This window comes from Sinohyriopsis cumingii, chromosome 6 (genome assembly GCF_028554795.1).
Source record: "Sinohyriopsis cumingii isolate HCF-2022 chromosome 6, ASM2855479v2, whole genome shotgun sequence".
Classification (NCBI taxonomy): Eukaryota; Metazoa; Mollusca; class Bivalvia; order Unionida; family Unionidae; genus Sinohyriopsis; species Sinohyriopsis cumingii.
The window spans coordinates 51,506,706-51,524,676 of NC_142966.1; the positions used below are offsets into that span (position 1 = coordinate 51,506,706).

Sequence of the window (17,971 nt, forward strand, 5' to 3'; positions counted from 1 at the left end):
TTATGACTTAGAGTATTGAAAATACCCTGCTCTCAAGGAGAACAGGCTCATAAACATTCTCCCTTAATTAAGCCAGATTACTGAAATTGATCCTACTCACAAGTAGAATAAGCACATGAACATCCACCCTTTATGGACTGTACTTTCAAGAAAAGGCACTAATGTACATTCACCCTTTATGAACTGTACTTTCAAGAAAAGGCACGTGTACATTCACCCTTAATTAACATGTTAACCCCTGGAGGTTTTTGTCATTTTCACCTGAAATTCAGGTAGGAAACACATTTTGAAAGCTATTTCTGAATACATCCTAATACATCAACTTCCTGGTGATTTTCCAATAACCAGATACATGCCTAGTTGTGTTAGAAACGTCATTTTTCATTGGCTATTTGGCTCACGCATGAGCAGAAGGGTAAAAGTTGGAGTATTTTGTTTGTTTCTTTTTTGTTGCTTATAGTACCCATTAATTTCGTATTGAGACCGCTCTTTATTCCAAATGCCTATCTTACCCTACTTTTTTCAAAGGTTCATAGGTCTGTGTGCAGATTCGGATTCCAACTAAGGGCAAATTTTGGGTGGAAAAAAATCAGGTCCTAAGAATGAGGTTTTTCCCTCTGTATTTTATAGTTTAACTAGAACGTCCAGATTATTTGGTATCATTGTAGAGCTACATCTGTCTACCTTTCTATAATAGCACCCACTTTAGTGTATCATACATGACCTTGATGTTACAGAGCTCGGCAGTAGGCTACTACCTTCTGCCACGTAAACTCATCGCCAGGGGTTAATGTGTTGAGACAGAGTAATGAATTGGACCCAGTTTGCAAGGAGAATAGGTATTAGATACAGCCATAGGTTTTCATTTCATTCAGTGCAGTAGGATCAATTTTTAAATACAGTTTCACATTAAATACTCACTTAAATTTAAACGCTTGAATACAGAATGATATCATTAACCAGCAAGAATACCCCATGTCATTATGAAGTGTCAGATGGGTTTTTATAGCTTTCTGTCTGCTAGGGTTCCTGAGAGTCGGTTGTAATAAATAAATTTATTTATTACAGTAGTACATTTTTATTGTTTACAATCAAAAGAGATTTTGCAAGCATGAAGGAGGCAAATTTAGTGTATGAACAATTCTGGGATGGCAACCTTAAGTAATTCATGGTCTTTGTGTTTGGGTTGGGATCCAGTGGAAAGGCTGGGGTGTCAGTTGCTGAATTAATAGATTTTATTTTAATGCGTGCAAGATGTATGGTAGTATCAAAAGTATGTGCATATTGTCTATTGAACTGGAGCTGATGAGAATGATGTGCATTGCTTAAGTATATTATCTTGTACATACCATACATACTCACTTAAAAGTCATGCCAGATTACAAACTAAAGAAAAGATCCTGATCTGCCATAGCATAGTGCATCAGTAGATCAGGGTCTGTGCTGTTTGTTTGCTGATTATTCCTAACAAACTGCACAGACCAAGATCTGCTGGCGCATGATGAGATGGTAGATCTATGTCTGATTGGTTTGATTTTTGGGTTTGCATTATAAGTGATTATTAAAGCGCCAAGTACCAGAAAGGTAGAAAACTGGTCTCTTACGATGTATCAACACTAACTCATTAACTTTAATTTTAGGTTCCTCCAACCTTGTTGACACTCTCGAAGACCTTCCCCCTGGTATAGGTCAGTACGATGACTTTCACACCATCGACTGGCTGCGTGACATTGCACGGGATACGTTACGGCATCGACAGATAATCAAGAAGAAGCATACAGGATGCTGGGAATGCCTGAAGGGGGCCCATGATGCCTGGTCGGGTTGGATGTGTGTGCTGCTTGTTGGAGTCGCAGCTGGTACGGGATCATGTTTATGTCATTGATTTAGTTATACTTTGGTAAACCCCTATGCCATTCACTAGTATGGAATTTCTTATTTTGAGTTGTAAGGGAACCACAATAATACTTTGAAGAAGGATTAAATTAGGATTTGCATGGATTAAAATAATTTGTAGATATACAAAATTGTTATCAATGGAAAAATTATTACATGTAATGATTTTTTAATTTATTGAAATTAAAGCAATCCAGTATATTTTTTACTGTAGTTCAACTTGTGGGAATTGGATGAGTTGGTATACCATTGATTCAAAATGGAACTTTAATGTTACTAATGGTATACAGGGTATATACAAGTTTATGATGCATGATATTATTGAAACTTGTTACGTTTAGTGAACATGTAATGGCTGCCTTGATCCTGAAAAAAATGTTGCTAAGATTCCTTATAAACCTTCTCATGGGTTGGTATCTCTGCAGAACTTTTCTCTATTACCTTGTGCACCCATCAGTCCATTAAGAAGATACGATATGTACTTGCTTATAAGTTGAGTCAAACCGTAAACAACAAAGATCCTGAATTGCCATAGCATGAGGCACATGCAGATCAGTTTCTGTGTTGTTTGTTCTTTTGATTATATCTAACAAGCTGCACTGACCCAGATCTGCTGGTGCATTATGCAGTGGCAGATCTGGGTCTGTATAGTTTGCAGTTGCACTGGTATTACAAGTGAGTATATGTGGTACAGTGCAGGCCAGATTAATATTGCCGCATGTACATGCATGTAAGTCAGATCCAACAGAAAACTCAATAGACCCAGATCTGCTGTTGCCTAAAGCATTGGCAGATCTAGGTTTATGCAATTTGTTAGGAGTAATCATTAGAACAAACAACATAAACCCTGATTTGCCTGCAATTATGGTAGATCAGGGCATGTTTCAATGGTAGATCAGGGCATGTTGCAATGGTAGATCAGGGCATGTTGCAATGGTAGATAATAATAATAATAATAATAATAATAATAATAATAATAATAATAATAATAATGAGGACTTTGTATAGCACCTAATCTTAAGAAGCTCTAAGCGCTTTACAACTTTAGACTTAGATCAGGGCATGTTGTTTGCAGTTGGACCTGTCTTATGAGCAGAGTCAAACTTGTCCACATGATCACCACCTGTACACAATTGTTACCTGGTTATAATAGATATTATAATTTACCTTTGGCAAATTTCTTATATTTCTGATGTTTTATGATTTTGCTGATTACTACTGCACATTAAACAATCTTGAAAATGTAATAATAATAATGTTAATAATAATAATAATGATATTCAGCATATCATATTTGTTCAAAAAGCAATTTTTCAAAGGTGAAACTTTGTTCAAAGGCTGACTGTGTACAAAGGTCAGCTTTGCTTTGTCCGTGGGCAGATGCTGTTGATGGGTTTGACTATTGTGCAGGGTTTACATTGTAATATATGAACAGATTAGCTGTAAATTTTTACAGATATAAATTTTTAATGTGTATGAGATATCACCACTGAGAGAACAATGATGTAGGATCTGTTTATTTGTGAAATGGAAGCAAACAGCTATATGCCTGTTGGGACTGGCATAAGATAAATAATGGCTGACTCCAGATTATTGTTATTACAGAATATTCTGCTCTGATTTTCCAACTTGGCTGAATGTCTCAAAAAGTACAGTGGAAATAAATATTGATCATTTTGACTCCAATCTTGAGAGCTGAATTCTGTCAGGGATAATTGGTAGTCTGGATAAATGATAATGATATTGAGGAAACATTATTATGGGTCTTGGAATAGGAAAAGCGAACTATTGGATTAATCTGTATTTTTATAAAGTATTAGACAGTTCTGTATAATCAAACCATATTACTTAATCAGGCCAGTTCATGCTGGTTTTAGACAAATAAATATTCTTTTGTAACACAAGTCCATTTTAAATATGAGGATTTAATTTCATCTGAAATACAGCATTCTGTGTTTTACATAATGCGTGTTAGAGGCCTAATCAGACAAGCACTTTAAAGTGTATTATGCTATTTGGCCCAGAATTCAGCCTTTGTAAAACTTAAGATTTCATCACTGCAGAGACAGTTTGATTTTGATGGGTAATTTATCTATGATTGATTGATTAGTGATTGCAACCGTGTTTTTGCCAAAGGGAGATAGACGGGTGCAATTTCCATCAGTTCTCAGTGTGTTTTCAACCTTATATTTTTTCCAGGTCACAAAAGTACATAATCAGTTATTATTATTATTATTGTTAAATGATTATTAGAATGTTCCCTTACTCAGAACATAAATATCTTCGAGTTTGTAATTTTCAGCAATATGACATTGCCGTCATCAGCAACTGCTGTTGATCATGTTACTTATAATGGTCACATGATACAAGGAGGCTGATGATAGATGGGTGGTAATTCAAGCCCCTCATCCCAGTTTAATGTTGGCCTCCACTGTCACATTTCAAATGCTTCCATCACCTTCCTTTTCTCAGATGTGATAACCTTGGTCTGATTGGGAATGATGGAATGTACCTTTATGCTGCACTATTAATGTATTACAAAAGACTTTCTACTGACGTGTTCCTTAATTCATGCTTCTAACGCTCCTGTCTCACCAATATAGTCATTCTCACAATCTCTACATTTGATACGATAAACTACACCACTTTTTTTCAGTTTTTCAGTTTTGTCCTTCACATGTGTAAGTTGTTCTCTTAATGAGACATATAGTTGGTGATATGCATTAATCCCATGTTATCTGAATACTTCAGTTAGGACTTCTGATGTACCACAGACATATGGCATACCGATGTTGGTTTTGTTTGGGCCACTACTGGTTTAATTGAGAGCTGTTTCCCTCTCACTGGGAGTTTGAAAAGTTAAGGTACTGGTCATTGTGGGTTGATTTTCTTTACCCAGTGACTTGGATGATCCATCATCATTTACATGTATACACGTTTCCAAGAATGGTAATTTGCCACTTTATTCTTATGAAGTGAACAGAATATGTTGGTCAGTGGAGTTGAGATGATCGGAAAACTGATGCAGATGGTACTTTTTGGTTCAATCATCTGCATATCTGAACTACATAGATGGTGGGATCCTGGCTAATCCCAGAGCCTTTTTCTCAACAAAAAAAACTCCATGTATAAGACTGGGGACCACATTGCTGCTACTTGTTTCTCTGGTAAAACTGCCCATTGAAGATAAAGTCTATTCTGTCCAAACATAGTCTTAATAAAGTTCAGATATATTCAGTGCAGAGATCACATCTAGATTTCAGAGTATTATCTTCCTCTAATTTCTCTCATATCACACTTGTTGCTAGTGTCCACTGGAATACTGGTGAAAAGTGCTGATACATCGTAAGAGAGCAGTTTTCTACCTGGTGATACCTCGAGGTCCCTGATCTTTTTGGACAGAGTGTATGCTGTTCATGATACATTTCTCCATTTTGTCCACAAGAAATCCCACGACAGAAGTCAGATATTTGGCCAAAGCATACAATACTGTCCAAATATAGATACTATGGGTCGGAGTGGGACGTCCTTCTTGTGAAGTTTAGGTAACCCATTTAGCTTCCGGATGTTTTCAGCAGTGAGGTAGACATGATGGTACAATGTGTCAGATATAATTTGGTCTTTCTTCCATTGTTTTAACATGTTAATCAGTTTGATTTTTGCTTCTGTTGTTTGGTCTCTTTAATTTATGATATGTGTCTTTTATCATTAACCAGCAATTCCATTTTATGAAGATAATCTGAATCCAGTTGAATGATACTGTGGTGTGTCCTTTGTCGGCTGGTAGGATCACTATACTTCTGGGTGGTTTACTTTTATTTAGAACTCTTGCAACCTTGCCTCTCAGGCTGTCTGCTACCAAGTGATTTGTAACCTATTCACACGCTGCTTCAGTACATGATAATCTCTACTAGCGGTATCGATCATTGTGTAACACACAAAAAAGTTGCTTATCTGAAGGATTCACTTCCCATTTTTCTTTGTTGGTCATATTAGCATTCTCTGATTCCAAATGTAACTGATATTTTTGCTGGTAAACTTCAAAATTGTATCCCTCTGGCATTGTTATAGATTTGGATTCATTCTTGTGTACATGCATAAAGAGCTCTTGTACTTCCTTTAATTCTGTCAGGGGCAGTTCCTGTTTTAATTTCTCCATTGGGGATATAATTTCTTGCTGGATCTTATTGTGAGTGAAGGTTGTTTGTCTGATGCGTTCTAGCAGCAATTTCTTTTTGGCATGGTGTATAATTTGTTGTGCCTTCCACATCTAGCAGAGCTTCACATCCAAGTTGACTTAGGATACAACTGAAAAGGTTGATTCCTTCCTTTGGATGATTCATTATTATTAGAATTTTCCCTTACTCAGGGCATAGATATCTTCAAGTTCAAAATTTTTGGCAATATCGCACTTACTTCATCTGTGGCTTTTGTTAATCACATGACTTATAATGGTCACATGATATGAGAAGACTGGTGTAGATGGGTGGTAATTCAATTGAATCAAACTGCAAACAGCATAGACCTTGATCTGCTGTTGCATGATGTGCTAGCAGATCAGGGTTTATGTTGTTCTACTGATTACTCCTAACAAACTTTTTAGGCTCTGATTTGCCATTGCCATAGTTAATGGCAAATATGGGTTTATGTAGATTGCAATTGAACTCGTAAGCATCGTAGAAACAGCAGTTGTTTGCTATAAAAGAACACAGCTGAAAATTCAGCTCCAAAAACTTCTCCATTTGGTTCAGTTGCTTTTCTCATGTTCCTGTCAACATTTAAATCAAGCAAGTCTGTAATAAATTTTACATTTATTATCTAATGTGAACGCTGATATAGTCTGTTTTGCTGCAATTTGAATGCCAGTATAAATTAATGAGGGTCAATTACAGGACCAATCTAATAAATTGTAAACTTATTATCCATGCACATTCAAAGAAGCACGTGGATATTTTGATACAGTCCATCTGTCTGTCTGTACATAAATATGTTTGAATATGTGAAATGTCCTTGAACCCCTCCTGCACTGTTTAAGTCTAGACACACAAACATGGGACATTAATAATCTCCTGGGTGGAGATCATGCCAGAACATTTGGAATTTTGATCATGCCTCTGATGGTGTTGTTGTGGGGGTAGGGATAATGTTAACATTCATTCTAATGTGTATGTCTCAAAAATCCGAGAACTGGCATATATGGTCACAGACTTGAGTGTTGACACATGTCAGATTGGGATCCCTGTGCAATGCCCAAGACTTTAGCTACTGTCAAAAACTCGAGTTTCAGGTTGTCAGAGGGACTCCTGGAAGAATCTTTAGGTCCTTTCCCTACCCAGAATACCTTAGCCCCTGTCATGATAGAAACTACTGATGTCCTCACCTTATAAATATTGACACATTTACTGGCTTGACTTTGGGGTCCTTCCCTAACCACAGTGGCTAAGCCCCAGGGTTATAACACAGACAATACTAAGATCCTAACCTTGCAACAATATACACTTACTGCGCATAAAAACAATTTTTTTTTATGTGCAAGTGACTTTAGCCCAGGGTTTTTTCCTTACATCAGAATGGACAGGTCCACTGTGTCATAGCTTGAAAACCCATGAAATACAAATTCGCATAGGCAACTGACTTATGCCTGTGGAGTAGCCCTATCCTTCAGTAATCTACCTAAAAGGTTCAAATTTTAGGATGGAAGTCAGAATGAGGAAGCATAGCAAAATGTATGTTAGGAATACAGCAAAATTCTACTTTGGGTTTAATTATAAGTACAAACTTAGGCATTTTGCAATATTAAAAAAAAAATTTAGGTTTCAAATTGTATTCTTGTTTATCATCATCTTTGAATGAATCTAGCACAGTTATTTGTCTGTTTGGAAGGAACAGCGAATAACAGGGATAATCCTTTCTGATAATAGTGACCATGAAATTTAAGTTGGCAAATTGATGCAGTGACTACACTAGAATTTCACCTGGATGTACAATAAATACTGGCTTATAAGTCGAGTCAAACTGCAAACAAGAAAGATCCATATCTGCCATAGCATATTGTGCCTGTTGCCCAGGGTCTATATTGTTTGTTCTACTGATCACACCTAACAAACTGCACAGACCCAGACATGCTGGTGTGGTATATAATAGTAGATCTGTGTCTTTGCTGTTTAAAATTGGTGCCATTATACATGAGCAGATAGAGGATACTTTCAATCCTTCATGTATATCCATCTCTTCATACCTTCAGGCGCTGTGGCTGGAATTGTTGACATTGGAACATCATGGATGTCAGATTTGAAAGAGGGGATTTGTAGGCAGGCATTCTGGTTGAACCGAGAACAGTGCTGCTGGTCAGCTAATGACACTACATTCGATGAAAATAGGTGTTCACAGGTTAGTATGATGACATCACAGGTGTAGATTCAGCTCTACCCCGTTATAACATGCCTCATTATGATGCCATTCAGGATATAATGTCATATTACAATGGACCCCATGGCCAAAATCATACCAATGTAAGTGTTAATACAAAACATGATGAATCAAGTCTAATTTCATCATTTCCTTTTTCAAAATACCTTTAATTTTTAAAACATTATATAGTGGCCCCATACCACTATTCTCGATATATCACAGCTCTGTATATATCATGGTACAGTCCTACCCACTTATATTGACATTACTTATGTCGACAAGCCTCCTATTTCGACAAAAAAGCAAAGTCCCAGTCCCTTGGTCTACTATTACTACCAAAATTGTCATGCTTATATCGACGTAGAGATGAAAGATAAATGTACATGTCGACAGAAGCCCTTGGTCCAAGCTTGAACAAATCCTTTGTTTTCTAATCATTTATGTCGACAAACTGCCAGTTCTGACCCATAATTAGTTGATCTTGCCGACCGGCTTAAATTTTCCCACCTAATCATTTATGTTGACCAGCTGCCAGTTCTGACCTGTACTTTATTCAACAATTAGTTGATCTTGCCACTAGGCTTTAATGTTGCGGTCAGATAAAAAAAACAGGCTTTTGTTTGGTCCTATAAAGTTGGCCTCTTGCGGTGACTTAAATAAAAGCAATGAAATCTGATCGATTCTTGCATTTCCAAAGTGATTGGTGATTAAAACAATTTGATTGTGCTGTGACAGTTTCCTTTTTAACTTTATTTAGCATGTGTCAATGAATTCAATATTATGCCTTCATTAATCATATCAGCTGCATATCTCTTGTTCGCTTTTATGTACTTTTCACAATGACTTCTTTAACTAAATACATGTATTGTTTAAACAAACTTGTTGATAGGTTTTCATTTCCCGGTGAATAGCTCCATCCGCTTGGTAGCCTCAATAAGATGGGAACATACTGACCAAAATCTAGGCCAATTTAAGTACATGTACTTGAAGCATGTAAATAACAACTATGCAGCCATGTGCTAATGCCAACATTGAATATCTTAGTGAATGTTTTTCATATCAGGATGTGACCGATGCAGTATTTTATTGTGGATTTTATTACACAAAGGTAACCAAAATGTAATTTGTCAATATACAAGTGTATTTCACACTGGTTTTGTCTTCATGTACTCAAAATTTCCATTGTTTTCTCAAAGTGTAAATTCTACTTACTGACGACAGGTCACCCTTTACTGATGAATTTAACTTGTATCTTTTTCTCAGACCCCCCCCCAACACTTATCTCGACATCCGCCTATGTCGACGTAAACGGGTAGGACTGTACCATGTATAACATGATTCGGTAGATAACACAGTCAACAGTGCTGCATTACAACTACCACAATAGTGGGAGTGCTATAGATAAAACTATTTCCAAAATAGACAAAGGCCTGGCTTGTATAGTGGTAATGCATGTTGTTAATATATATATTTGATTTAATTTATATTTGATTTTATTTATTTATTTGTTTGTTAGGTTTTTTTTTAAATTTATTTCATTACATGCTATTGTAATGTAACTTTAGTTACTGGATTTTATATTTTCCAGAATAGAGTTCAGTTCTGACAAATATTTTTGATGTATACAGCTAATAATAGAGGCATTGTATCTAATGCTGACCTAGTTTCTGACCTTGAATCAGAAACAGTAGCAGTTCTAGTAAACTCTTTTAATATAAATTATCCTTTCCCAGAGTAAGAGACATTAATTTTAGTTAAGGCCTTACTGGGAGTACATGATGTTAGGCATGTAAAAAGCTTCTATTTTGTTCTAGAAAGATGACCATGTGACTCATCTGGGTATCTGTTTTGTGTTGTTGTTAGACTTATTACTGATGTTTTGAGAAAGAATAGCTAGCCCTGCCTTAACCCTTGAGAAGTCAAGTTGTTTTATGTTGTGACCAGTTTTGGGCTAATTAGGCCTATTTTATTTTCTTCAAATTATTTGGATTTCAAGTAATTGTTTTCCCTATAGATACTAGTGCTGTAAATCAATTCTTGAATAAGGACATTTATTGAAATTTAAACAGAATTCAAAAACCTGAATAATATTTTCTGTGATTCAACAAGAGACTGTTGACACTGAAGCACTTTACAGGTTACAACAGACGTCATTGTCTTCTATTTTGGATTTCATTGGGATTCAGACTCAGATTCGTTTAGGACTTTAATAATAGGACTTGTTTTTTAATTCTGGATTAATTTTGGATTTGATTCATTAAACTGTAAGTTCTTTTTCTCATTTTTACCTTGTTTTTCTAATGAAACAAATTATTTGTTAAATTTTACAAAATTTGTTGTCTTCACTCTTTTCTGTTACATTTTGTAAGAGCCTCAGCATGTAACAATGTGTTCATTCACCTTGTAGTTTCTGTATTGTATTCCCAATTACGGTTTGTGTATTGGTTTTTTATTAAAAGTTATTGGCCTCCTAAAGCTTGTCATTGGTGTCCTCCACCTCATTATCATATGTTGCTTTCCCATTTATATCTTGTGTAAATGGTTCTGATTACTCATTAAATGTCATTGATCTCAGGTTTCTCCCATCATGATGAACACCTCATTACCACATGTTGTATTCCCTCTTATGTCTTGTGTAATGGTACTGAGTATTCATCCTAGGTCAGCGATCTCCTCACTGACATGTTTCTTTCTGTAATCCTTCACCACACCTTCACATTTTGTATTCTCATTTCTTTAGTGACTTCTCTGCCACTGGCATCATGGTCAACACCATTTAAATGTGACATGGCATCAAGGTTGACAAAATTTAAGTCTTGTGTTAAAAGTGTTTCCGAGTGACATATCTTCTGTCTACATCAGTTGCTGTATTCCATTGAAACTTTGGGATAATATTGTCTTAGGTCTAAAGTTTAAGCCATGATACACTAAGAGTGTCTGTCTTACACATTGATATGCTAGGAATTTCTGTCTCACTTGCTTAAGCAGAAAGTGTATTTCATTATTGTAAACAGTCTTAATGTTATGTGACAGGCTTTTGGAGTTACATACAGAGGTCATACTGGGCACAGTGAGATGCCAGGTTGCATGGGATACTTTCAGTTTTTAAACAGTGATAACTATTTGGGAACTTTTCACATTGTAATACTAAATTTAAACTATTTTCCATAGGGAACACAGTTGTTTTGTATCATGAAAATTGCCTGAGTTAATAATTTATGATGTCATGGCATCTTTTCTGATGATAACCATTCACCTGAATAGTAGAATGTTTGTTCAATTCTGTAGTTATAAAACTGCCCATGGAACTTGCTATGCTTAGTGTTTATGGAGTAGAGAATATTTTTATGTTATCTAAGTATATCTCCTTACAAAATGGAAGGGTGAGGAGATCAAAGGTCATCCTCTAATTTCTGCAATTTTTGATAGAAGGCAATACACACTAGACAGACTAGACGGTTAATATTTATTCAGAAACCCAAATTGCTGCTGAACCATGCTCCTGTCCATGTTCCTCCCTTCCGAGTCCAACCCATGAGTCATAACTTGTAAACTTTTGAGATTCTGTATCCTATAGCCATATTTACAATTTCATGCCATAAAAGACCATGTTGTTTATGTAACCATTATTGGTCTGTCACACTCACAAAGTCTCTATGTTATAGCTATTCTTCGATTTGTACAAGCCAGTGTTAAAGTATTTGTGCAAGCCTATGTTAAAGTATTTGTGCAAGCCAATGTTAAAGACTTTGTGCAAGCCATTGTTAAAGTTTTTGTGCAAGCCAATGTTAAAGTTTTTGTGCAAGCCAATGTTAAAGTATTTGTGCAAGCCAATGTTAAAGTTTTTGTGCAAGCCAATGTTAAAGTTTTTGTGCAAGCCAATGTTAAAGTATTTGTGCAAGCCAATGTTAAAGTTTTTGTGCAAGCCAATGTTAAAGTATTTGTGCAAGCCAATGTTAAAGTATTTGTGCAAGCCATTGTTAAAGTATTTGTACAAGCAAATGTTAAAGTATTTGTGCGAGCCAATGTTAAAGACTTTGTGCAAGCCATTGTTAAAGTATTTGTACAAGCAAATGTTAAAGTATTTGTGCAAGCCAAAGTATTTGTGCAAGCCAATGTTAAAGTATTTGTGCAAGCCATTGTTAAAGTATTTGTACAAGCAAATGTTAAAGTATTTGTACAAGCAAATGTTAAAGTATTTGTACAAGCCAATGTTAAAGTATTTGTGCAAGCCATTGTTAAAGTATTTGTACAAGCAAATGTTAAAGTATTTGTGCAAGCCATTGTTAAAGTATTTGTACAAGCAAATGTTAAAGTATTTGTGCAAGCCAATGTTAAAGTATTTGTGCAAGCCATTGTTAAAGTATTTGTACAAGCAAATGTTAAAGTATTTGTACAAGCAAATGTTAAAGTATTTGTGCGAGCCAGTGTTAAAGACTTTGTGCGAGCCAATGTTAAAGACTTTGTGCAAGCCATTGTTAAAGTATTTGTACAAGCCATTGTTAAAGTATTTGTACAAGCAAATGTTAAAGTATTTGTGCGAGCCAATGTTAAAGACTTTGTGCAAGCCATTGTTAAAGTATTTGTACAAGCAAATGTTAAAGTATTTGTGCAAGCCAAAGTATTTGTGCAAGCCAATGTTAAAGTTTTTGTGCAAGCCAGTGTTAAAGTATTTGTGCGAGCCAGTGTTAAAGACTTTGTGCAAGCCAATGTTAAAGTATTTGTGCAAGCCAATGTTAAAGACTTTGTGCAAGCCAATGTTAAAGTATTTGTGCAAGCCAATGTTAAAGACTTTGTGCAAGCCAATGTTAAAGTATTTGTGCAAGCCAATGTTAAAGACTTTGTGCAAGCCAATGTTAAAGTATTTGTGCAAGCCAATGTTAAAGACTTTGTGCAAGCCAATGTTAAAGTATTTGTACGAGCCAGTGTTAAAGACTTTGTGCAAGCCAATGTTAAAGTATTTGTGCAAGCCAGTGTTAAAGTATTTGTGCGAGCCAGTGTTAAAGACTTTGTGCAAGCCAATGTTAAAGTATTTGTACAAGCCAATGTTAAAGTATTTGTGCAAGCCAATGTTAAAGTATTTGTGCAAGCCAAAGTATTTGTGCAAGCCAATGTTAAAGTTTTTGTGCAAGCCAATGTTAAATTTTCTATGTAAGCTTATAACTCAAAAAATGTGAGACAGCATTCTGTGGAGCCCCTGCATTGCTCAAGGAAAGGCACATAATTACATATAAATACAGACCATTGCCCAAAGAGAAGCACATGATTACAGATAAATGCATACAGACCATTACCCAAGGGGAGACACATGATTACATATAAATGCATACAGACCATTACCCAAGGGGACTACATGATTTAGTATAATACATACAGTTGCACAAGGAGAAGAAAGTGATTACAAATAAATACGTACAAATGATACAGACCTTTGCCCAAGGTGACCAATGTAAGACACATGATTACATGTAAATACAGACCATTGCCCAAGCGGGAGACACAAGATTGCATATAAATACATGCAGACCATTTCCCAAGGGGAAATGCATTATTACATATAAATGCATATAGACCATTGCCCTAGGGAAGACATGATTGCATATAAATACATGCAGACCATTGCCCAAGGGGAAATGCATTATTACATATAAATGCATACAGACCATTGCCCAAGAGGAGACACAGGATTACATATAAATGCATACAGACTATTGTCCAAGGGGAGACACATGATTACATATAAATGCATGCAGACCATTGCCCAAGGGGAGACACATGATTACATATAAATGCATGCAGACCATTGCCCAAGGGGAGACACATGATTACATATAAATACAGACCATTTCTCAATTGTATATAAATATGCACAAACCATCATCCAAGGGGAGACACATGATAACAAGTAAATACAATCCACTAAGTGTCAATTCTACAGCAGATTACAAGATAAAGAAAGCAAATGGCAAGACATGTACTCAAAGTAATTGTATATTGTATTTTTCCTAGAACAGTGTCACTATATATATATATATATATATATATATATATATATATATATATTTATTATAATGGGCAATCCAGGTCTGAAAGGCAAACCATGGAGTAATGTAAAATGATGATAGTACATTTTATATGTACAATAAATCTTTCCTTTTTTGTCTGAAAACTAAAAAGAGCTTTATTGACAGTAAAGGATACATTTTTTTTTATCTAATCATGCCCTATTTCTGATCCAGAACGTAGCTTTCCTGGCCTTTAGTTACCATATATACTATATACAGCTGCCTCGCTTGGCACTCAGCATTAAGAGGCTAGTGTTAGGACTGGTCGGCCTGGTGTCAGGATAATGTGACTGGGTGGTACATCATGCTACATGTCTGCGGCATGATGCCCCAGTACTAGACATCACTATAAACTGTCACATTGCAGACATCATAGCGATATGACTGAAAAATTGTTAAAGCTACGTTAAAAATCCGAATCACACACACACACCATATTTACTTGCTTATAATTTAAGTCAAATTGCAAACAAGTAATCCTTATCTGCCATAGCATGATGTGCCCACATATCAGGGTTTACTTTTCTTGCTTTACTGATTACTCCTAACAAACTGCACAGACCCAGATCTTCTGGCGCATTATGCAATGACAGATCAGGATCTTTGCAGTTGAACTCGACTTATAAGTGAGTATACTTGGAAGTATATGATATAAACATGTACATGAATTGTATTTGTATTTTTCAGTGGTTTATGTGGTCCGATCTCATGGGTGTGGAGAATGAAGCAGGGGCATATATCATCAGATATATCACATATATGATGTTTGCACTTGTGTTTGCATTCCTGGCAGCCATATTTGTCAGGGTCTTTGCACCCTATGCCTGTGGTTCAGGTATTCCTGAGGTAAGACTTGTGAGTCAAGTGGAGTCTCATTTCGGGTCTGAGTTTATTAGTTCTGCCACATTCTCTAAAAGTCCTATCCACTTTCATTTTTATATCTCTAAAAGTCCTATCCACTTTCAGTTTTATATAAAAATGAATTTTAATCATTTAATGGCAGAGGATTGTACCAGACAGATGCTTATTAAATGTAATGTAGTTATAATACAAATTCTGACCAATTTTATCAGAATTACTCAGGTTTAAAATTATAAATATCTTATATTTGTGTCAGCTTTTTATGACCAATTCCCACAAAGTTATCTAGTTTGTGTAACATTATATTCAAGTGTATAATTTAGATCCACCTTCCAAACAACATAGACCGAGCTCTGCATTTCCATAATACACCAGCAGATCTGGGTCTGTGTGGTTTGTTGGGATTAATCATTAGAACAAAACTATGTATAAAATGATCCTATACAGCTGAGCCCTAACTTCAGTTGTTGTTTCAGCTGCTTCCATTTTGTTTGTGTACATGTAATTTCATTTGTTCATTTCAATTTTTTATAAATAAACACCTGAAGAAATGCCTGAAATAAAAATCACCAGCTTTTACCTCCATCCAAAGTGGGATGTGAAGGGGGGTGGGGGTTGTGGTAAATAGCCTGTTAGTCATTTAGTTTTAGCTATGAAGATAAATGAGCAACTTTAGAGACATTAATTGAATTATGAAATGCAGATGTTTTAACGTCTGCAAGTTTTGACAATAAAGCAATATAATCTGTGATGGTTTGCAAGACTGAATAAAAAGAAGCTGATTAGCTTAATTTCTTTATTAAATATTTAATATTTGTTAAATTTGTACACATCCACGTACATGTACATTTTATTTATTTGTTTCAGATTAAAACGGTATTAAGTGGATTTATCATCAGAGGCTATTTGGGAAAGTGGACATTTTTGACCAAATCAGTTGGCATGATTCTGTCAGTAGCCTCTGGCCTGAGTCTGGGTAAAGAGGGGCCCTTTGTTCATGTAGCCTGCTGCTGTGGAAATATCGTCTCCCATCTCTTCCCTAAATATGGAAATAATGAGGCAAAGAAGAGAGAAGTTAGTATCTTGTTTTATATAATTTATCTCTAATGTGTTTTCACTGACTGCCTTGAAAAAAAACGTTGAGCTAAGTATTTGTAACTTGATGATACATGTAATATTTATGGGTTGCATCATGACCAAGAGTCATCAGCCACAGGTAGCTGGGTAGTCTGAAGTGCTCACCTTTACCAATCACTGCCATCTCACCTCTGTCCGCATGGGTTCAAGTGTCAAGCTTGGACTATGTGGGTATGTGAGTAAGCTTACTAGCAGCTGCCAGTGGGTTGATGGATCTTCTGGGGCTTTCCCTGGGTTCTTCCATCATCCATCAGGTATACTGGTTGCCATGTATAGCCTATCATGTGCTGAATAATTATGTCAGGCCCACAACAACAACAGTAACAACCAAGAGTTGTCAAGAGTTGAGAAATGCCATTGAATTAACAGCTTGAAGGCAAAATGAAAATTTATTGTTAAAGCTTTTTAAACATGCTTTTTCAAGAGTTTATATATTTTAAAAAATTGCATCTTCAGATATCAGAAATAAAAATATAATTTAAGAAAACATAAAAAAAGAAATGTGACCTTGAAAGTTTTTAATTATAATATGTATACTTTCAGTTCTTTGAAATTGGGTTGCTTTATTAACATGGATATAGATGATGTAAGACATCCATCTAGACAACTACCTAGAAATCATTTACATGAAAGCTTTTTATATCACCTCAACAAAGTAGATGTGAACTATTTGTACTACCCCCAGCATAGATGTTGGTGCCTGTGTCCACATAGATAAAAGCATATACATTTTATCACTTTGTCCAACTCGGTTTATTTTGCACCATGTATATTTACTTTTATAGCTAGATTTATTAAACTTTTTGATGGTGATGTATCTTGATTACGGTAGTCCTATACACTTATCACAAAAGCACTGTTCATCAGAGTAATTGACTGTGTGCATCCCTATTAGTACCATTCATTTACAACAAATGAAAGTCATTGTAACCTATATTTTACCCTTTTCTAGCTTGGGTTTTGTTCTTGCATTTAGATCATGACCACCTGTGTTTTTGTCACATATATCCATGCTATCTGACCTAGAATCATATCTTAGTAAGTGGATGTTTCAGGACATCCTTTTGTCGAATAGGGGTGACTCTGACCTATATTTCATACTAAAGTAACTGTTCGAATTTCGTGTTAATTGTTCACTGGGTAATATTTATGTTCCAATCATGAAACTTGATAATTGAATGCATCTTGGTTAGTTTTACACCATTCAGACCAAAGAAGGTGACTATGACTTACATTTACTAATATGGGTTAAATATTTGTGTTTGTGATTTCAGTAATTCATCCGTGCAAGACCTATATACTGGCCGTGTAGCTGAGGTTGGAGATAATTATGTTTATTCAGTGGTGAACTTTCTATATTAATACTATAGGCAAGGTATGCTGTGATGTCATACCTTCAGCTAAATGTTATTCAACATGAGAATGAAATCAGGAATTGGATTTGTGGAATGCACGATGCATGCTTTTCATGGAGACCTCACCTGTCATTGTTAATCAAGATAATTATTGATGCATGAACTATGCACTGATTGCAGTATGTCAAATTCTATGACATTCACCCAGTTTTCCATGAGAATCCATAATAAGAGATAAGTGTAAAT

At 35.6% G+C, this 17,971-nt stretch overlaps 1 protein-coding gene across 7 annotated transcripts in view; it reads left to right on the forward strand.

The window, feature by feature from the left end:
- LOC149796924 (H(+)/Cl(-) exchange transporter 3-like) overlaps positions 1-17,971 on the forward strand; it is a 178,279-nt gene that overhangs the window by 80,357 nt on the left and 79,951 nt on the right. For all 7 annotated transcript variants that reach the window (XM_089961594.1, XM_089961593.1, XM_089961595.1 and 4 more), the window contains 4 exons: positions 1,641-1,859; positions 8,141-8,286; positions 15,060-15,218; positions 16,101-16,307. In XM_089961594.1, the coding sequence (XP_089817720.1) occupies positions 1,641-1,859; positions 8,141-8,286; positions 15,060-15,218; positions 16,101-16,307 (731 nt within the window). The remainder of the gene's footprint in view (positions 1-1,640; positions 1,860-8,140; positions 8,287-15,059; positions 15,219-16,100; positions 16,308-17,971) is intronic.